The sequence below is a fragment of the Diorhabda sublineata genome, chromosome 4, assembly GCF_026230105.1.
Source record: "Diorhabda sublineata isolate icDioSubl1.1 chromosome 4, icDioSubl1.1, whole genome shotgun sequence".
NCBI classification, from domain to species: domain Eukaryota; kingdom Metazoa; phylum Arthropoda; class Insecta; order Coleoptera; family Chrysomelidae; genus Diorhabda; species Diorhabda sublineata.
The window spans coordinates 22,481,102-22,502,778 of record NC_079477.1 but is presented as its reverse complement, the minus strand read 5'-3'; the positions used below and the strand labels follow the sequence as shown (position 1 = coordinate 22,502,778).

General features: G+C 32.0%; 3 protein-coding genes across 6 annotated transcripts; 1 reads left to right on the top strand and 2 right to left on the bottom strand.

Moving 5' to 3' along the window:
• Positions 1–2,657: 2,657 nt before the first annotated feature.
• LOC130443412 (2-oxoglutarate and iron-dependent oxygenase domain-containing protein 3-like) lies at positions 2,658–5,220 on the bottom strand. Of its 2 annotated transcripts, XM_056778016.1 has the most exons (6): positions 5,047–5,220; positions 4,174–4,498; positions 3,803–4,106; positions 3,455–3,747; positions 3,007–3,305; positions 2,658–2,957 (listed from the first exon to the last, which is right to left on the bottom strand). In XM_056778016.1, the coding sequence occupies exons 3-6, from the start codon at positions 3,907–3,909 to the stop codon at positions 2,688–2,690; spliced, it is 969 nt and encodes a 322-aa protein (XP_056633994.1). In that variant the 5' UTR covers positions 3,910–4,106; positions 4,174–4,498; positions 5,047–5,220; the 3' UTR covers positions 2,658–2,687. The 2 variants fall into 2 exon arrangements, with proteins under 2 accessions (XP_056633994.1, XP_056633993.1); XM_056778015.1 differs by lacking the exon at positions 5,047–5,220 and having other exon boundaries at positions 4,174–4,726.
• A 57-nt stretch (positions 5,221–5,277) lies between these two features.
• On the top strand, positions 5,278–21,250 carry LOC130443323 (DNA ligase 1-like). The gene is made up of 24 exons (XM_056777890.1): positions 5,278–5,382; positions 5,725–5,899; positions 6,426–6,593; positions 7,559–7,897; positions 8,294–8,485; positions 8,539–8,975; positions 10,121–10,368; positions 10,628–10,739; positions 16,385–16,409; positions 16,501–16,543; positions 16,600–16,831; positions 16,883–16,921; positions 16,978–17,034; positions 17,098–17,157; positions 17,209–17,504; positions 17,554–17,659; positions 17,709–17,881; positions 17,958–18,450; positions 18,838–19,039; positions 19,101–19,304; positions 19,357–19,573; positions 20,488–20,723; positions 20,777–20,974; positions 21,052–21,250. Exons 2-24 carry the CDS (start codon positions 5,744–5,746, stop codon positions 21,223–21,225), a joined length of 4,407 nt encoding a protein of 1,468 aa, XP_056633868.1. The 5' UTR covers positions 5,278–5,382; positions 5,725–5,743; the 3' UTR covers positions 21,226–21,250.
• LOC130443411 (uncharacterized) lies at positions 10,792–15,759 on the bottom strand. Of its 3 annotated transcripts, XR_008909841.1 has the most exons (7): positions 15,699–15,759; positions 15,296–15,422; positions 15,083–15,121; positions 14,873–14,913; positions 14,624–14,679; positions 12,054–12,136; positions 10,792–11,882 (listed from the first exon to the last, which is right to left on the bottom strand). XR_008909841.1 is itself a non-coding variant. In XM_056778013.1 (6 exons), the coding sequence occupies exon 6, from the start codon at positions 13,593–13,595 to the stop codon at positions 12,531–12,533; it is 1,065 nt and encodes a 354-aa protein (XP_056633991.1). In that variant the 5' UTR covers positions 13,596–13,835; positions 14,624–14,679; positions 14,873–14,913; positions 15,083–15,121; positions 15,296–15,422; positions 15,699–15,741; the 3' UTR covers positions 12,475–12,530. The 3 variants fall into 3 exon arrangements, 2 of the variants coding, with proteins under 2 accessions (XP_056633991.1, XP_056633992.1); XM_056778013.1 differs by lacking the exons at positions 10,792–11,882; positions 12,054–12,136 and adding an exon at positions 12,475–13,835 and having other exon boundaries at positions 15,699–15,741; XM_056778014.1 differs by lacking the exons at positions 10,792–11,882; positions 12,054–12,136 and having other exon boundaries at positions 12,475–14,679; positions 15,699–15,727.
• Positions 21,251–21,677: the final 427 nt, after the last annotated feature.

Here is a 21,677-nt window from a genome sequence, read left to right as displayed (position 1 = left end):
CCTTACTAGTTTCAGTAGACGTTGAATTCCAGTCACGAGGAATAGGGCACATCACAGTAACATGAGGTTCAGCACAAACTAAGCAACACAGCTTTTCCTTACAGGGCCTTTTCCCGTGGAATTTTTTCAGACACTTAAAACAGCGGCTTTTAGCTTTGAGGAGCTTAATTTTCTCGGTATTCGGTATTGTGAGAATTTTTGCAAAAAATGCAACTGACATCTTCAGTGCCTTCAGTGGACTCAATACCTACTAGGTCAGCAGCTGTGGTGTACTTTCCAGTCGAGGACTTGACATTCCCAGCACTGCTCTTTGGTGCAGCGCTGGGGACAGAAAACGTGCTCCTAGCTAGCAGAAACCGCTCCTCGCTTTCAACCTCTCTCTTCAGAAAATCTCGCAACTTGACCATTTGATCTGCAGCCTCAAAGAGGGATCCATCAGTGCCGCACGACTTCCGCTTACGCTCCCATTCCCGCAAAATTGACTCAGGAAGTGCGGATTCAATTAACGGAGCGAGCATGCACGCGTATTTTTCTGATGTAACTCCCAAACTCTCCAAGGCCATTAGTTGGGTTTCTAGCTTATCATAAAGCTGTGCGAGAGTCAAAGAAACTTTGCCCGATGCCTGTACCAACACCAATGAGAGTAGCTCCCTAACATACAACTCAATCAGCAATTCATCACGGCCAAAACGGTTTTTCAGTTGGCCAAAAGCCTTCGGATAATTGGCCCCCGATGCAGGATAGCTACTCAACAGTTCCTCTGCTTGGGTACCATCCTTGGCAATACGCAACAAAATCAAGAACTTATCCTCAGAAGGCAGGTCCTCTCTTTCATGGATTTTCTTGAAACATGCCCAAAAACTGATCCATGTTTTAGGCGTGATGTCGAATTTTGGGAGATCCAACTTAGGTAATTTGAGAGTGAGGTTATTACTAGGAGCAGCAGCAGAAACTTCGGTAGGACACGCTGTATTGGCCTTGACTTTTTCCAGTAACTCATTCTTTCTAGCACTCAAAGTTAGCCAGGTGTCCCTGTACTTCTCCACAGTTTCAAATTCCTTACCTAAATCTTCTTCTTTGACCTGATTCAATGACTCGAACATAATTTCTTTTACTTTATCATCGAGAAGAAAAAGCCTATCAGCCTTGTCGGTAAGCTTAATAAAAGCAACATTTACCTCCTCGACGGTTGCATCAGGTTTTCCAAAGGTTTCTTCACAACCATTCGCGGCAATCGTGAAGAATCTTCTAAGTTGCGTTCGTTCCGCGCACAAACGTTCCATAGTTCCAAACTGCTGTAACAAAATGACGTCGACTATCGTCCTTCCCCACCAGGGATGCCAGATGTTTGGGGAATCGGGTTCAGCCACAAGCAAACATATGAACTTAACAGAAGAAACGGAAACTATTTAATCGCAACTATTGAAGATTATACTGACTGACTTTTTTTAACTGAATAATTTTTATATATATCAAATTTTGACAAGACATGAGGTTACTACAACGCGATTAAAGCGACAACAACAACAACCACTTACTTCACTATACCGACTACAACCATGACAGACACTAATTCCACAACAATCATTAATACAGTGAAAGTGATCATTTTAAGGTCATTCTGTACGTCAGACGTCATTTACACGGTGTATAAACCTCTTTTTCTTCAATTTCTTAGATCTTTTGATAATTTTGAAACAGAAGGGACCTAAAATCAAGAAGATTTAGAAACATAAACCTATTTTTATGTTATTCTGTACGTCAGCTGTCATTTATACATATAAGTTGATAATTTCAAGGTTATTCTGCACTTCAACTGTCATTTTCACGGTTAATTCATCTATGTTAGTTATTTTGGATGTCAATTGCCTTTTAGGAAATTAAATCGCTCGGTATAAGGTCTTCCTGTACGTCAACTGTCATTTACATAATTGATTCGTCTATATAAGCTATTTTGGACGTCAATTGTCATTTAAGTAATCACACCACGCAGTTTAAGCTTATTCTGTACGTCATATGACATTTACATGGTCTATTAACTTATTTTTAGGTTAAGTTAGGTACCTGAACTGTCATTTATAAAGTTAAATTGTTTACTTTTAGATTATTTCGTATGTCAACTGTCATTTGAGGTAATGAAATCGCGTAGATTAAGATTATTTTATACGTCATATGTCATTTACACGGTCTAGTAGCCTATTTTTAAGTTATTCTGCACGCCAACTGTTATTTATACAGTTAAATTGCTCATTTTAAGGTTATTCTGCAGGTTATCTATCATTTTCACGAATGATTTATCTATTTTTGGGTTATTCCGATCGTCATATGTCATTTATATTGTTAATTCGTCTTTCTTTGGGTTTTTTTAGACAACAATGGTAATGGAATGCGACCAGAGTAGACATACATTGTCATGTTGCATCTAATTTTAGTTTATATTCACGTCAATTATCATTTACACAATGAATCGTGTAATTTGATGTCATATGTCATTTACACATCTGTTCAACCATATTTAGGTTATATCTACGTCAATTCGTAAATAAATTGGAGCCACAGTGGTGTTTGCATTTAAGCATGCCAGATAAAAAAAATTTAACATCAACAAAACCCTATTGATTAAACCATTTTTTTAAATAATTGAATTAAACATCAACTTTGTGTTACATTCTTTATTTTCTTCATTTTCACATAGCGGGATCTAGAATAGCTTTAGTAGCATCACAAGTAAAGGAAATTGTAATAGCGAACCGCAACCCTTCCGTTACCCTTTCCACATAATGCGGATTTTCCGATCCTGAAGTAAACATCGACACTCTTCCTTTCCTCGGTTCCACTGTTACGTTCTTAGTAGGTGAAGATATGTTATCCATGAAGATAAATCTACCTCCTTTAAAATCCTTCCCGTAATCGTTCAAATACAACAAAGACGTGTAATGGAAAGCCTCATAAGTACGCTGGAATTTAAATAATCAACTAACATATCACCAACTATTTCTGACTTACTTTATCGATGTGTTCGTGCCAGTATTCATCGTGTCTCGTCTTAGGATCCACGTTAGATAAACGGGAAAAGAAAGTTGGGTAAGTTAAATGTAAACTATCAGTATTTATCCCGAAAGATTCCGCAATTGCACTTTGTATATTTTTCCTTACTAATTCGTAAACCTTACGTTCAGTTTCGGTTAAAATCTTTTTATTTGCATTCTGTTGATAGATGTTTATAAATTTGTCTCTATAGGATAGGGCTCCGGTGTGGAGGTCGACGATAGAAGCCCCTCCTGAAGAACCACCTCGAGCCATTACTAAAAGCCAACACAATAACAAATTCTAAGGGTATAAATGAGACAAATTGTATAAAAACTCACGAATTAAACCAAAAGTACACTATGAAACATCAATATGATGCAATAAATTCTCTAAAAATGCTTTAAATTTATGATATTACACTTACTTCTAACTGCAAGTTTTAATAAAATATCTGCTTCTTCTTCAGTGACGAGTTTATCACTGACGAATCTCCCACATTTCTTGGGTACACAACCTTCATATTGTTTGATATCTTTTATATATTCAGGGCCACATTCTACAATTTGCGATCTTCTGACGTATACTTCTGTTTGTTTGGAAAGAATTGAATCTTTCGTGCCTTTAGAAAAATACCACAAATATATAAGGACTCCTATCACTAGAACACCTCTGCTCCACATTCTTTGTCCTGGAAAGTTTGGCAACGGGCCGTATTTACTGAAATTTTTTTCATAATTTAGAAAAAAAATTTCAGTTTCTGTGTGAAACTTACAAGTTTTTAGCTGCCTTCGTACTATTCTTATCCTTAACATTATCTTTGCTTTTCGTTGTTTTATCAATAGATTTTTCTGGGTTTCTTTTTGTCACACTCGAAGTCATTTTTATAACAAGTTATAATACCCTCACGAATATATACTTATCAGATATTTAAATATTTATTGCTTATACGAGATTCATTTCATTGGAGTCTTGAAAGCTGTAGTAATTCATCCATATATTTTTTATAAAATGATTTCATATTCAAAATCTAAATCGAGGATTCCAAAATTTATTTATGAAAAATATACAGATTGGCGCTGCAATTTACAAGATGATTATTATTATTTTTTAAGCCATATCCCATATTTATAAAATGCGTCTTACCACGGTGACGTTTTGACGTACTGTCACTAGAGATGGGCGGTATTTAAAAATAAGTTATGCCTTTCAAATATAATGTTCCAAAGTAACTATAGTTTTATTTTAACACATCATATTATCAATACATAATAACAAATTCACAAAAAATAGAGAATTTCATACTTGGGTACAATTTTATGACTTACGGTAAAACTGGATTGAGCTCTAGTTTAAACCAATACAATATGAAAAAGCTAAGTTTGAATTCTCAGTTTCGTATTAGACTAAAGTTTAAATTACCCCCAGACCGTCGGTAACGTTTAAATAGAAGTTTGTAGGTAATCGCCATCTGTAAAACGTGAAAAAGTCTGTACATGTGATTTAAATTGACTTTTGAGCTTTAAATTTCACTCGTAAACTGCCCTTTACTACATGTATTAGTTATATTAAAGACCTATATGCATAGGATAAAATTAACTAACGTACGTTTAGATATAAATAAACTTTTATTGTCAATTTGTGTTAACAAAGTTAGTGTCACCGCTACTGCTGATCATATTTACGAGGGCTGATTTAAAAACAGTAATCATTAAAAAAACAGATTAGTATTATTTTTTTAAAGTAGATAGAAGAAAACCACGGCCAAAAATAATACTTTTTGCTTAGTTATGATTCCTTTTGGTTTTATCTATTTATAGACTTAAATTTCAATTTGAAGTTGAGATTTTGTTTTGATTAATTTAAATGTCAATATCATAATATTCAATCGTTCAAATTAATTATAAAAGAATGTAAATAACGTTATAATATTAAGGTAATTAAGAAAACTCTAAAGTAAATAAAACCTGATACAGACAACTTGACACCAAATATTATTGTGATTCATCGTTTAATTACCCATCACGTTTGTTTGTATCAATAAATCCAACCAACCAGAAATATTTAAGGTTACACCTTTCATTAAACATTCTCGCGGTATGAACTACATTTGATAATTATTGCGGGTGGGATAAATTCTAACATTCCCAGTTACACGTAAATTGATGTTTTTTTACAGAGTAAAACATACTTGAAGTAGGAAAATAATCAATATTTAGAAGGACGGCGCAAATCGTAAAGTTGTTTTTAGTACAAGTGAAAATATCGAACAGACGTAAGCAGTTAAAATGTTTCTTAACGATAGGAATATGTAGATTTAGTATCAATTAGTTGTAGTTAATTTAGATTTTTTCGGTAAGTTCTAAATATTTATATAATTATTATAAACAACACATAAAAATGAATTTATAATCATTCCAGTGGCGTAACTAATATTCTTTGGTGATAAAGTGATACTTTTCAATAACACTCTTACAAGACGGTTTTTTCAAATTATTTTCTCCTTTTCTTTATTTATTAATTCTAATTTGATCAAATACACAATGGAAAAATTCTATTCCTGTAAAATCTTATAAATTTTGACGTTTACCATACTTGTCAAAATTGTTTTTATATTATTTATTACGTGAGTCCCAAGTTATCCCAGTTAATAACAAAAGTTATCGAATTAGTTCTGTATCTACCCTAATTTCCTAGGTTAGAATTGTAAAACATCATGAACAGGTACAATATTCTACACCAACTAGGCGATGGCACTTATGGTTCAGTAGTATTGGGACAAAGAAAGGATACCGGGGAAAAAGTGGCCATTAAAAGAATGAAGAGGAAATATTATTCTTGGGACGAAGCCATGAATCTTAGGGAAGTTAAGGTAAGTGAAATTTATTTGTAAAAAAATGTGTTTTATTATAAATTCATCTATTATCACTATTTTGTGACTTTCCATATTTATAACACCCTGTAGACTACAGTAATATCAAAGAATACAAAAAATTTTAGTTTGAAATTATATATTTAGAAGTCAACTGGTATCTATAAATATAGTATAATAAAAATAATGTTCTCTCATTTCGATGGTTATTATTTTGTTATAGATTTTTTTTATGAAGCATGACTATCATTATAAAATATTTTGAATTGATATGTTTCAACTTCAGATGTCCCCCGGTAATCTATAAACAAAGTACAATAAAAATAACAGAATTCTTTAGTTTGCGATATGGATTGTTCTATTGTATCCTCTATTTTTTAATGTTTATCTATGCAACTAACCTTGCCTACCAGCTGTCAAATTAATGAAATTTTGAAAATTATTTAGAAATATTTATAGTTTCAATTAATAATTGTTATAAATTTTTGTATGAAAATTGTTACAAAAAATAGACTTTTGTTTATAGTCTTTGAAAAAATTACATCATTCGAATGTGGTGAAATTAAAAGAGGTTATAAGAGAAAACGATGTATTATATTTTGTGTTTGAATATATGCAAGAAAATTTATATCAATTAATCAAAGACCGAAGAGTGCCTTTTCCAGAATCAGTCGTTAGAAATATCATAAATCAGGTAAGATATTTTCTAGGTGTACATTTCTATAGTAATAACATTGGAAATGATTAGTATATTCACAAAGTATTTAATGACCTCCTTATTTCGCTTTCGTGCTTGATTTTTAGCTTCCTTCATTTTCGTTTATGAATTATAATAAATTATTGCTTTAGACCGTATTTACATACATTCCGATTCGTTAGTTGATGCAAAACACGCGAACGTTTCGCATACGTTTATGTAAAAAAATCTTATGTGTTTTCGTAGTATTCCTATAATCTAACCAAAGTTATTTGAAGATTTCTATAAATAATTTTTTAAATCATTATAATTCGATATCATAAACAACAATCATTTTTATTACTACTGCTTTATACAAAGAAAAAATGGTGTAACCCCTGTAATATATGTCAATATAACCTATTTACATTATTTGCTTTTAATATTTCATCTATTACCTTTTAACAGCTGGTTAGTGAGTTTAAATATTGATTTTATTGAATACATTATTCGTATCCAGCTATTTTATTATCATAATTACTGTATAGCTTAACCTATTAAACTTTTATCAAAAATTATTAATTTCATTATAAATTTATTAATATTAGGTTTCATTTATAAATTTTACGTTATAAAAAACTTGTTTTTATATTAAATTGCTTATATTCTCAAATGTACACCAGTACCATGACCATTAATATTATGATGAGACGAATTGTAATCATATTGTCATTTTTATAACAAACGAGCAACTTAATTCATTATGGTAATTATAAGTTGCTCGTTTGTTTAAAAAACGTGGTAATATAGTTGAAATTATATTTATAATAAACATAATCGCTATTTTAAATATGGCGCCGATATATCAAGGGAACATGTCGGCGAAATCTATGATATAATTATCATAAATACTGATGTACATTTCAGAATACAATAAATATTTTCCATTATCTTTTGAATCATTGTTAGTTTCGATATTTTAGATCTTACAAGGTTTAGCGTTCATCCATCGACACGGTTTTTTTCACCGAGATTTAAAGCCGGAAAATATACTTTGCTCAGGGCCGGATTTAGTAAAAATTGCAGATTTTGGGTTAGTTCGAGAAATTCGTTCGAGGCCGCCATACACCGATTACGTATCGACTAGATGGTATAGGGCTCCGGAAGTTCTTCTACACTCGACTATTTACAGTAGTCCGATTGATTTATGGGCTTTGGGTTGTATAGCTGCCGAAATTTATACGTACAGGCCTTTATTTCCAGGAACGACAGAGACGGACCAGTTGTACAAAATATGCGCTTTAAGAGGCACTCCAGATGAAGTACGTCAAATGTTTCGATTAAATTTTTTACTGCGCACTTTAATTTTGATAAAATCTGTATAGGCAAACGCAATTGCGAGCTTATTTCGTCAATGGGAAAAATTTCATAGATAAATTAATGATTTTAAGTTAAAAAAATATAAATTAATAAAGAAAACATTTTTTTCTCAATAATTTTAGCTAAAATAATTTTGTGTTAAAAATTAGTTTCCGGATGTAATTACAGAACAGGAAATGTTCGACAGCCATCTTGTCGTTTATAACTAAGTTTACGTGGTAACATTGTTATTTACAGTAAAAATTGACGTTTTGAACATGTTTGGTCGAGGGAGGGGGGATTTTGAATGAAAAATCACGTTTTTAGATACTTTTTGTATATTTGGGATACACTTTTAGAACAAATGGCCAGAAAGTTATCAACTAGCCGGCGCTTTGGGTTTCAAATTCCCTTATTTTGCCAAAACCCCCCTTAACGACGTTGTTCCACAAGCAGGATCGAATGGGATCAGTTTAATAGACGAATTCCTCGAATGGAACCCCATCCATAGACCTACAGCACAAAGTGCGTTAAAACATCAATATTTCCAGGTCTATAATTTTGATTTCCACATTTCAGGATGTATTTTCTAATAAATTTTCAGGTTAATCAGTTGAGCGCCCTTCAAACGAACCGCCAAATACAAGCGAATAGTGCCTTACAGTCTCACACTAACGGAAAAATATCCACGCAGGAACCACCAGATCCATTATTCCCCAATCCCCAAACTCAAGTCCATATCCAAACAAACGGTCGATCTGTAATCAAACAATTGTCCAATTCCAACCAACCCGCAGTTCAAATAAATATCCAATCGTTGATAAAACCCATGGAAAATTTGGAAAAACCCAGGTTGCAAGGGGCGCCTATCGTCTATAGTTTCGGACAATCCGATTACGGGAGTAAATATCTACCGTCGATTTTCGATAATATGAATAAAATTAATAAGGCCAGAGGAGGAGTGGTGATACCTAATAAAAAAATTAGTTGGGGGTTCGAGACGAATTTTGAGTACGAAGATGATTTTGCTGATATTTTAGGGTATGTATTAAAAATTTCATGATAAATATTTCATTTCAAATCCAAATTATCTCTAAATTTAATTAACAAACATTATTTATCATTAAATCACAATTAAAATTAAATTATTTTAATAATTTATTTATCTAAATAAATTTCTAACGTACGGTCCTGTACTTTTTTTCGCGTTTTCATCTTCTTTTTTACGCTACAAAATACGATGTTTTGTTCATAGATAAATAAATAGTTATTAGGCAGAATTTTGTGTTCTATGGGCTAAATTCTGATATTTCATTTGTTTTTTATACATTCCGTGTATGACATTTTAGTTATATAAATAAATATTGTGTGACTAATTAATAAGTGAAACCTTTCGTTACGATAATTACCTTTTAAAGTGTATAACGTTTTGGTTAAAGTTTGGGAAATGGTATATTTAAATACTTGTTTATGAGTCTGATGACTACAGTATTAGTATTTTAAACGTATTTCTCTGTTGTATAATGTTTATTTTATACCATTTCCTTTTTATCTCTTATTTATTACCAATCAAAATACAAATTGTTAATAGATTGTCGGAGTAAGAGCTTTCAATGACGTGATGAGGTCCTCTCTAATTAAAAGTTCCATCAGGCCAGTTGGCTTTTCCTTTTTGAGTTTTCTATCATTACGGGCTTCTGTTGATGAGCGGAGTACTGTATTTTTATTCTCAAGTTCTTCTTCAATGAAACTCTTAATATATACCTTTCCTTACACCAAGATGCATTGGAGTGATTTTATCTATGTTACGGGGCTTTTCGTGGATTTAGAAAATTAATTTCTTTTTCTACTTCATTTATTGTGAATGTTTTGACGAGTTTCTGACATTTTTTCTTTGTAGTACAACATATTGGTGGTTGTTATTAGGAGTTTTTACCCACCGAAAGTGAGGTCCTGGTTTTTATATTTAATTTTTCGTGTTGCTAGATTTTTTTTTGATTTTTCGAACTAATGCAGCTAGAACGTATCACAATATGAAATAGTAGACCTTTCATCATTGATTTTTTGCATTGCGGTGTTGTCACGTCTTATCAGATTTCATTATAAATGTATATTTGTTTGCATTTTTCAACGAATTATAAATATTTTTCGTGACATGTACTATCATTTATTCTGTTTTGTCCAAGAAGTAAAATAAAGCTGCCTGCCTCAGAGAAGAAAAAAGATAACTCGAAAGTGAATTTGAGTCAGTTTAATTTGCAAGATATTTTGGAACCTTTGGCGAAAGCTAGCGCGGGAACGATTCGGAACCAATATTTGAACGTTCCTAAATATATAAACGGACAATCTACAGTGCGACGAGATTCTAACATTAGTTTATTTTCGAATTTTTCTAATAACGGAAGAAACAGTGGCGTACAAAATAATCAATCCAGTAAGTCGATTAATAATATAATAAATTAGTTTTTACTACAAAAACAGCACTGACGCCCTAAAAATGCTTCAAAACTAAAAATTTTACGTTCAATATCTGTATATTATTTGTTTTAAATAAAAATCGTTAAATATTCCGTTCAAATTAAAACTGTCAACAATGTACGACCTCTGTTCAAAATGGCGGGCTGTCAATATCAGCTATTTAAAAATAACGTTTATTAATACTCTTGTCATTTTATTTTAAAAAATGCCTTTAGGCAAATTGGATATGCAGCCAATGTGGACGGATTTCGGAGACTTGAATTCGGCAAAAAGAAGATTTGGAAATATGAAAATTACTAATACGAACGGTTACGATTTGACAGCCAAGTAATTATAATCTTTTTGACGATACGCTGTTGGTAAAAAAAAAAGAAGATTATGGATTCTAATCTGTGATAGTCATTTATTTTTATAGGTAGATGTCACATTTTCCATGTTAATATAATATTTAAAAAACTGTATAATTCTAACACAATAAATTATATATGTTAACTACGACTTATTCGTAATATCCTTTATATTCCTATCATAGATAACGTCTACTCACTATAAAAAAATAACCTACAAATTATTATTTCAACATACACATTGATTGATAAGACACCTAACATGATACAAGATTGACCTCGTGCTTCTAAACTAGATAGGTGCGACAACAGACTAGTGATCATACTTTAAGTAGATTAGATCTTCCTGCGAGTGTATTACAGCTTGCCTAATGACATCAAAGGGTTCAAACCAAATACCCGATCAATTTCTTAAAGAACAGACATTTCGTAACGTCAAATGCGCACGACAGGCCTATCCAAAGGACTGTCTTTAACAACCCTTTGGCCGTCCACAATTAAATATAAATTATTACCCAGTAAACATATCAAAAATAATTGAATCCAAGCTCGATTCGCCAAGTTTCTATTAAAGTGGCGACTCAAAATTTTCTTTTTTATTTGATAGTTTTGAGCATTTTCAAAGATGGCAATTGCACCCCTTGATGGTAAAGCGCGCAAATTTCATCCCCATGGACCACCGGCCTTTAGTAATGCAAAGTGGGACACGATGGGTCTACATGCTCAACAGTCCATTTGCCGCCCGCCCATAACGTTACTATAAACGCTGTAGATTAAGAGATCAAAATAGAGGATACAAGGCGCCCTTCAAAGTTTAGATACGCACCCTTCTATACCCCTGGTTCATTTAAGTTAAAAATAATTTTAGTTTTCGTTTGCAAAAGATTCACGAGAATGGGATTTAAGGAAAGAGAAATTCGTCAATAAAAACAGTCAACAATTATTATTACTAAAAAAAATCGATTGTTGCCCGATGCAGATATAAATTCAGTAAAATTAAAGAAAGAAAAAACAAGTTTTTGTGTTGGTCGAGAGGGGGTAACGCTGATAAAACAAAAACATTTAAAATTCAAACTTCCTTTATTTGTTGCGTCAATTTCAAAATTTCCTCTTGTTCACCGACCTGTAAAATAAAACAAAATAATCAGTTAAAGGATTAATCAATTGAAAATTTCATCCATTGAGGATAATTTCAGTAAAATATTTGTAATCAAAAAATCATAGCGTATATTATAAGCATCACTTGAAAATTAACTTAAAATTCATGATTATTTTTATATTAAACGAAACTTACATATTCTGACATACATTGAGGAAAAGGACTTTCTATGCAAAATATATGACATAGAAACTTTTCCGACAAACTCCGCGATTCAACTGCAACAATAAAAAGCATTTGTTACAAATAATTGAGAAATGCAGAGTCTAGTATTTATTTTTTTATTGTAAATCAGAGAGGGCAAGTGTGTAACCATTAGTGTTGAACACTTCTTAATAGCGTATATGTTAAATCATCATAAAAAATGGTGGCAAACTAAATGAATATTCAAATCATATAAAAATAAATCATCGGTTTCTCAAAGGACATCGGGCTTTGGTGAGGTCAATTAGATTCACTGACAAACAAAAAAACTGTCAATACTCTCATTGTTCAAAACTACAGGGTGCGGCAGCATAACTTCCTTTTTTCAAAAGTTAATAAAACTTATTGTATGAATCAGAAAATTTTTATTCGTTTTTTATAATACAGGCACATACATAAAGTTTTGTTTTACTGAGTTTTGAAGATCAAATCAGTTAGGTGACGTCCCCCATTCTCCATACACTGAGTAAACCGATTTCTGGCGTTTGTCATGACTCTTGCCAGCATAGCAGGCGTTATGTTGGCAATTTCTTCCTGGATGTTCGTCTTCAAATCTTGTAGGGTCCTTGGACGGTTCACATACACACGGGATTTCAAAAAACCCCATAGGAAATAATCACAAGGGGTCAAATCGGGAGAGCGGGCTGGCCACTCCAAATCGCCCCTAATTGAGATAAGGCGCTCTGGGAAGTGTTCCCTCAAAACAGCCATCGATGTTCTTGAAGTGTGTGCCGTTGCTCCGTCTTGTTGGAACCAAGTGTCCCCTAAGTCCAACTCATCTAGCCGTGGGAAAAAAAATTCCTGTAACATGTTTACATACCGGTGCGAATTCACTGTCACTGTGACTTCATTTTCCTCAAAGAACCAGGGACCAATAATTCCACGTGAGTAAATTGCACACCACACTGTGACTTTAGGTGAATGCAAAGGCCGTTGATGCAATTGTCGAGGATTGGTATCAGCCCAGTAGCGCATGTTTTGTTTGTTTACGGATCCACACAAATGAAAATGGGCTTCATCACTAAAAAAAACAATAGCGTCTTCCAGAAAAACCTCACACGCGTTCCTCCGAGAATTGAAGTCACGTTCAGAAAGTTCCTGCACAATTGCCATCTTGTATGGATGAAAATGAAGATCATCATGAAGTATTCTCCTCACAGAACGATCGGAAAGTCCAAGGGCAGACGCATGTTTGCGCGCAGAACGCCGTGGTGATCGCAACACTGAAGTTCTAACTAACTCAATGTTCTCCGGTGATCTAATGGGCCGAGGGACTCCAGTTCTTCGTCTTGTCACACTTGCAGTTTGTCTGAACGTAGTGACCCACGTAACAATTGATTTCCGGTCCGGGACAGGGGCCAAGGGGGCTAAATTAAAGCGATTCCGAAAGGCGCGCTGGGTTGAGATCACAGAACATCCGCTCGAAAAGTAAACCTCAACGGCAAACGCACGCTTCTCACTGTTCCAACGCATGATGGCGACTGAACTGTGCCGGGACGACGTCTACCGACTAAATGGCGAACTTTTTAAAAAAGGAAGTTATGCTGCCGCACCCTGTATTACAAACTCGAGCACTGATATAGACTGTGATGCATGTCCTGTTAAGTTTATGCTAAAGTTTGGCTAATGCGCTTATTTTTTGTGATTTGTTCACATTACGTTTCAATAGACAATTTCTATGATTCTTATTTGTTTATGGCAAATAAGGAACCTCTAAAAAAGAAAGAGTAAAAAATTCAATATCATGATGAGCAAAAAAGAGCATGTTGAAGTAGTGATTGAAATTTGCCTAACTTAAAAATGTCATTTATAAAAGGATGGGAAAAGTGATAAGCAAAGAGGAAAGAAAAGGCCAAGGAGAGAAATAAAAATATCTAGTAGAGGGTGAAAAATTAGTTTAAAAATGTCATTGTGGAAAATGTGAGTGGGGAGACGACGTGTGAAGAGGAACAGGAGGAAAGAAATGTCACTTATAAAAGAGAGAAGACGATAAAATGAAAAAACAAATAAACAAGAGAAGCAAAATAAAGGTAAGAGTGGAGAGAATGATACAAAAGGTAAAAAGATTAAGCAAGTATTAGTTTTGAAATTTGAAAATTGTCATTGACCTCAGTTATTTAAAATTGAAGTGCTGCTTCTAATTTTTACATCTTCCCCATGCTAAAAATAAGCCCCTTCAAAATAAAACCTACCATTGAACCTTTAAATACAGTTCTAACAAGAATAATCAGAACAGTAAGTCAAACTATTGAATCATTGGTGAAACCTGAGAAATACTAATATATAAGACATGAGATAGTGATAAATGGATTCTACATTGAATACGCTCAACTAACATGTTATTATGATCCTAAACTGAACATGTAGGGATGAACAACCAAAATTAAATCACAATTTAATGTACAGTGTTATTGAAGAGTGAGTTATTAAAAGTAGATAAAAATTGCTACATTACACTGTTTATTTTCAAAATTTCGAAATAAACGATCAAAACCACTTACCAATTTAATAAAGTTTTAGTATTCCTTTTATGGTTCTTGAATAGGGAAATTTTTTTCTGTAACAATGAAAAACTCAATGAAATCCTGATTTTGAAATTGGTTTTTAAAAATGTAATTTTTTTGAATTATCAGTGCAAAAAAGCAGCCAGAAGTTATAATCACTAAATTTCAGACGGTAATTTTTATCATCATTTCTAAATAATTTACAAATTTGAAAGTTAAAATTGAATGAAAACTCAAAATACTCACTTTTTATAATGTTGACCACAAAATTAGTACATCGAAACGATCTAAAAACAAAAAGATATCATTAATTAAGACGAAATTAGAAAAACGAAGAAATTTTATAGAAAATATTTCAGAAATATATTTTCAACAAAACTATTCAGTCATATGCTTGTCTAGAAAAAATCATCATGATAATTGAAATAACTTGATATTTTCGAAAAAAAAACTTACTTTGTATTTTACGCCATTTATTAAAAATCCAACAATAACCTGAAAATAATTAATAAAAATTAATCAAACGCTAAAAACATTTAAAAATATTCAAAAATAAAAAAATTAATCAGAAAAAAATGTTATCAGCAACTATTTTATGACAGGGATAACTATAAAACATCATAGAGATCTAAATTCCATATACACTACCCTTCTATAACTTTGACTTACCCCTACGTGTAGTCGTTGATGGCGTCATTTTTAAACACACGTGTTTCCTTCATCCTAATTGAAAGTTTTGTATGAACAATAAACAAGATTTGAGTATTTGTGTTATTACATTCCATATTATACTAATCTGCAAAAATAGGATATTTGATAATGTAAATAATCACTGAATTGTACGTATTCTTTGAGGTATCAATAATCAGAATATTCCGATTATTTATAATCATTTATCATACGAACGAGACAGATCAATCATCATATTTAAAAAAATACCATTAAATATATATAACAAAATATTTCATGTACATGAAAACTCGAATTTAAATGAACAATTTAAAAAAAAAAGGTATGATGATTAAGATATAAAAAAATTAGTCAATCAAAATTATAGAGGGTCTATACTTACTCATTTATTCAATAATACTTCTATATTATATCAGATAGAAATGAAAGATTTAACCTCACACACTGGTTATATACGATTAGTTTATGTTAGTAGCACTGTTAGTCTCTTAGTCGTATATTAGTGACTGATAAATTAAGATTATTCAAGGACTTTTAAAAAATTATGATCGGATTGACCAAATAGTGATCTGAATGTTCAGAAACTATCCCGGATCACGTTCATTTTTATTCGGATGCTAATTTTTCTATGGTTTTTTGAAATTTTAAAATTATTTATTCTCCTTAAATGGCAATCTACTATTATTTTTTGTGTCATTGATATTGAGGTGTGCGGTTTTCTTTTTTTGGTATTTCAGCATAAAGATAGTTTATTAAGATCAAACTTTAGTTCAAAAGCCGTGTGAAGTTAGTAATCGTTGATAACTGCTCAATAAGAATTATCGAATAACTAGAATCTATTATATAACTTGATAAATATCATGGAAAAAGTAACACATAAAAAGTGATAAAAATCAAAAGTTTTTGTAGATCATATTTTATATTTCCATAGAAAATTGAAAGCGATTTTCGAAAACTGTGATCTATTTCTCGTTCTGGATTAGGATCCGCAATCAGCTGATTATGATCTATCGACAAGTCCTATCATTTTTCAATGAAAATTTTATTATTATTATATTTTTTTTTTAGTTTTAATTTAACAATCGCCAAGAAAGTATAAATTAAATTCAGATAGTTACTTTTAACGGTTATGTAATTTACATGCGAAACAAATTGACATTTAACTATTAACCTAAAAATATGAGTTTGGCGGGCAAATAAATAAATCAAAATGCAAAAAACAATTACGTTAGTCTTTAATAAAATATTTTTTAACATTGTTTGTTACTTAATTTTGATTTTAGGTCATTTTTTAATAAACTTCCTACCAATAAAGATGATGATAAAGATATTGGGTATGTTCGAGGTATTTAAAATGTTTTTATTGAGAATAGTTTCTCAAAGAGTAGTCCGTAGTATTAAGACAAAAAGTATTATTCTTTTTCCTCATTGTAGTAATATAAAGAAAAATATAACTATTTCGAAAATAAAATTAAAAGTTGATTATTCCATATCCAAGACAGAAAACATCAAGAAGTAAGTTGATTTTCCATTTTTCTAATCTGATTTTTATTTTTGATATTTCAGAAAAGAAAAACTTGAAGCTTGTAAAAAATCAAAAGTGAAGTGGGTATTTTTATTAGAGTGTTGAAACGTATTTTATTATTAATTTTATTTTCCAGAACCCCTACAAAAAATGCAACTGAAAATCTTGAAGAGACTTCTTTGGAAGTTAACAGGTGTGTAATATCGGCATGTAATCGATTTTAAATAAAAAATTTAATAAAAATAACACTTTTTAGTTCGAAAAGAAGAAGTAAAAGGGCAAGGGTATTAAGTAGTGATGAATCTGACCAAGAAAAGTAAGTGTAATGATAAAACATTTTGATTTAATAACAATCATATTTTTTTAGCTCAAATACAAACGAATCTGAAGCAATTGAAAATAGCAGTGAAGAGAAATCTTCAGAATCTGTTACAAAGAAACAAAAAATTGTTGATAGTGATGTTGAAGAAAATAGAAAACGTGCTAAAGAAAAACTAAATAAGTCAGCAGAGTTTACAAATAAACAAAAAACATCACCAAAATCAAAAACTACACCAAAAAATAAAGATAAGAATGATTATAACAAAGCTGGTAATAAAAATCAATTAGATGTAGTTGATAAGAAAGAAGAGATGAAACCGGAATCTAAAAAACTTATGTTTGGTAAGTTGTAACAATGTTTATCATCCATAAGTCTAATTTTCCATTATAGGTGTTCAAAAATCAGATAATTCTACCAAGGAAGAAAAGAAAATGTATAATCCAACTTTAGTAAAGTACGATCCCATAAAAGATGCTATTTGGCAACACAACGAAAGGTAATATAATATCAGTACCTAAAGAAACATACTTTATGAATTGTTTTAGGGTACCATACAGTGCATTGTCCAGAACATTTGAGGAAATAGAAGAAATCTCAGCAAGATTAAAAATCATTGAAATTCTAAGTAATTTCTTTAGATCCGTTATAGTTTTATCACCAGAAGATTTACTTCCAAGTATTTATTTGTGTTTGAATAAGTTAGCACCAGCTTATGAAGGTATAAATGCATTTGAATAGTAGTTAAATATTGATCTCCAAGATCAATTATATGTAATTTTTCTTTTACTCTGTAGGTTTGGAATTGGGTATAGCAGAAACCAACTTGATGAAAGCTATAGCTCAATCGACTGGCCGTACCCTAGCTCAAGTTAAAGCAGATAGCCAAGAAGTTGGAGATCTAGGACTGGTAGCAGAAAAATCAAAATCCAATCAAAGGATGTTATTCAAACCAGCCAAATTAACCGTAAAAGGCGTTTTTGATAAATTGAAAGAAATCGCCAGAATGACAGGAAACGCTTCACAAGGGAAAAAAGTTGAAAAGATCCAATCCATGTTTGTTGCATGTCAAGATTCTGAAGCTAGATTTTTGATAAGATCTTTAGCTGGCAAATTGAGAATTGGACTTGCCGAACAGTCAGTTTTGCAAGCATTAGCTCTTGCTTGTGCTACTACTCCACCAGGACAAGAATATTCACCCAGTATCCTCAACAAAGCAAAAGATTTAGGAAATGATAAATTTAAGGCGCTTTATGATAAGTACAGTCTTATTTTGAAGACCGCTTATTGGTAAGTTCAAATTATTATTACTATCTACCAATCAGTAGGTCAAATGTACCATGCATAATGTAAGACGTTATAGTAGGTCATATGTACTATGTATGACACTGTACTAGGTCAAATATAACATTTATAATGTAAGATACTGCAATAGGTCCAATATACTATGTAGAAGACACCTTACTATGTGAAATGTAATATTTATGTAAGATACGGTAGTAGGTCAAATGTAACATGTATAAGAGACTGTATTAAGTCAAAAGTATAATTTAAGATACTGTAGTAGGTCAAATGTACCATGTAAGGTTGTATAATGAAGCAGACATATGTAGGTCATGTGTACAATATTTTGGAAACAAAATGCTTGATTAGTTATCTTTTTGTTCGGATTTTCAGTGAATGTCCCAGCTATGATAAAATAATACCAGTTATATTGAAAACTGGTTTGGAAAGTTTACCAGAACATTGTAAGATTACACCCGGTATACCTTTGAAACCCATGTTGGCTCATCCGACGAAGGGGGTTCAAGAGGTTCTTCAAAGATTCGATGGGTTGAAATTTACTTGCGAATGGAAATATGACGGTGAAAGAGCACAAGTAATAAAAAAATATGACAAAACTATTATTTTATGTTGTCTTTTTGTTGATTTATTTTCAGATACATATCGATGATAAAAAAATCAATATATTTAGTAGAAATCAAGAAGATAACACTTCCAAATACCCTGATATTATCTCTAAAGTAGAAAAGTGTCGTACGGAAGGAGTGGAATCTTGTATATTAGATGGCGAAGTAGTTGCGTGGGATAAAGAGAAAAAACAAATTTTACCTTTCCAGATACTTAGTACAAGAAAGAGAAAGGTGAGTAATTCCATTAATTAATCCCCGATTTAGTAATTTTCGATATTTTTAGGATGCCAATGAGGCGGATATAAAGGTACAAGTGTGCGTTTTCATGTTTGATTTGTTATATTTGAACGGGGAACCTTTGGTGAGAAAACCATTTTCCGAACGCAGAGATCTTTTAAAAAAACACTTTAGAGAAGTGGAAGGAGAATGGATATTCGCTAAAAATATGGATACAACCGTCATGGAAGAAGTAGAAGAATTTTTGGATGAAAGTATCAAGGGTAATATTTCAATTTTTTACTAATAAAATTGATATTTTCTATTTAGCATTAGTTTGAGCTTTTTTTAAAACATTTTCTTTCCAAATCACCTTTGTCAGATAAAAAGCAAGCACAAGAAGGTGACTAAGATGGAATACTCCTTCTTGGTACTTAAGTCTTTTAGATAAATGGGCAGGTGGCATGTTAAGGTGGAATTTGACCCATCACAAGACCGACCACCAGTTTCATGTAGTTTCTGGTCATCACGAGAAGTTTCACCAGGAAGGCTCCATCTGATTCTTTAGCCATCCGTTCAGTTGGTTATTGATGTGGCAACAAATGTAGGGCTCTCATCCTTGGTATGGAGTCGATGCCCTTTTTTGGTAAGACTGTCTGCTTCTTCATTGCCTAATATACCCTGGTTGTCACATTAGGGTTCCTTTATTTTTGTTAGCTAGTACTTTTGGAGTTTGTTTACACTCCCATACTACTTTGGACGTGCACTCGTAGCTTGCAAGACCTTCAAGGGCGCTTGGCTATCTGAGGGAATGTGGAGGGATGCTTTTTGGAAAGGTTTCTTTCTCCAGATCTGAACTGATATTCCTAGTGGTATGGAGAGATCACATTTTGCCCAATCTTTCAAATTGTACTCAAGTTTGAAAACTTCGTGTTATCATCACTGGTTGAGCATCACCATATGTTGTGAGTACCAGAGAGTGGATTGCTCTTTGTGGTAATCATACCTCTGTCAACCTCGGTTCGAATCTGGTCCTGTTGAGCTTGATATGGAATCTTCTGTATTTTTGCTAAATTATGATGTATGCACACTTAGCACTACCTCTTTGATATTTATAGGTTTTTCCAGGTACCATCTATAAACCATATTTTTTTTGGTTTTGGTTAGAATCCACCATTTTAGTAATTTTCTTTTTTAGGTAATTGTGAAGGTTTGATGGTAAAAACTTTAGACCAAGATGCCACCTATGAAATTGCTAAACGATCTCACAATTGGTTGAAGTTAAAGAAAGACTATTTGGATGGTGTGGGTGATACGCTGGACGTTGTAGTGATGGGTGGTTATTTGGGAAAAGGGAAACGTACTGGAAATTATGGAGGATTTTTATTAGGTTGTTATGATGAAGACAGCGAAGAATACCAAAGTATATGCAAGGTGAATTAATATGTTAAAAGAGCGACATTGAAGCTGATTGGTTTAGTTTTTAGATAGGAACCGGTTTTAGTGACGAGGATTTGCAAAAACATGCGGAATTTTTCAAGGATCACGTCATTTCACAACCGAAACCTTATTATAGATTTGATAGTTCTTTGGAACCTGATCATTGGTTTGATGCTGTACAAGTTTGGGAAATCAAATGCGCGGATTTGTCATTATCTCCTGTACATAGAGCAGCTTTGGGAATCGTAAGTTCTACTTGGATATATATATATATATATATATATATATATATATATATATATATATATATAATATGTTTTAGGTTGATCCGGAAAAAGGTATTTCACTGCGTTTTCCTAGATTTTTGAGAGTAAGGGATGATAAAACTGTGGAAGAAGCCACAACGTCGCAACAAATAGCTCGATTGTATTCCAGTCAGGAACAAGTTAAGAACCAACAGCAATCTAATAAGATCGAAGATGAAGATTTTTACTGAAATGAATGTTTTTATGTAACTTGTGCGCAATAAATAACAATATTTTGATTTTTTTACGAATTTTCTTTAGTTTTTTTTTAAAAGAAGAATTTTGATTGCAGTTTAACCGAATTCCATAAAAATAAAGGTAAGGCCCTGCTGATTCAAACTATATAAAATATTTATTAGGACGCTTTTTTCAGAATTATTTGGTTGGGGAACTTTTAACTTATAATAATATAGGGTGTAAAAAATGAGAAAAAAAATATTTTTATCGATTATTCTAATAGATTGTTCTTATTTTTTGACTTAAACAAATGAAAAGTGTTCATAACACAAATTTATATATATATATATATATATATATATATATATATATATATATATATATATATGTATATATGAATATTTTAATTATCCTATAAATTTTTCAATGTCACTTTCCTTATTTCCATCAAGGATGTAAAATTGTG

Coding starts and splice junctions, on each gene's coding strand:
- LOC130443412 (XM_056778016.1), bottom strand. CDS start 3,909: ATGACTTCGAGTGTGACAAAAAGAAACCCAGAAAAATCTATTGATAAA. Junction 3,306..3,454: donor ATTAAAACTTGCAGTTAGAA/GTAAGTGTAATA, acceptor GTTGGCTTTTAG/TAATGGCTCGAGGTGGTTCT. Junction 2,958..3,006: donor GGCACGAACACATCGATAAA/GTAAGTCAGAAA, acceptor TTTAAATTCCAG/CGTACTTATGAGGCTTTCCA.
- LOC130443323 (XM_056777890.1), top strand. CDS start 5,744: ATGAACAGGTACAATATTCTACACCAACTAGGCGATGGCACTTATGGT. Junction 17,035..17,097: donor ACTTCTTTGGAAGTTAACAG/GTGTGTAATATC, acceptor AACACTTTTTAG/TTCGAAAAGAAGAAGTAAAA. Junction 20,724..20,776: donor AATACCAAAGTATATGCAAG/GTGAATTAATAT, acceptor TTTAGTTTTTAG/ATAGGAACCGGTTTTAGTGA.
- LOC130443411 (XM_056778013.1), bottom strand. CDS start 13,595: ATGCGTTGGAACAGTGAGAAGCGTGCGTTTGCCGTTGAGGTTTACTTT.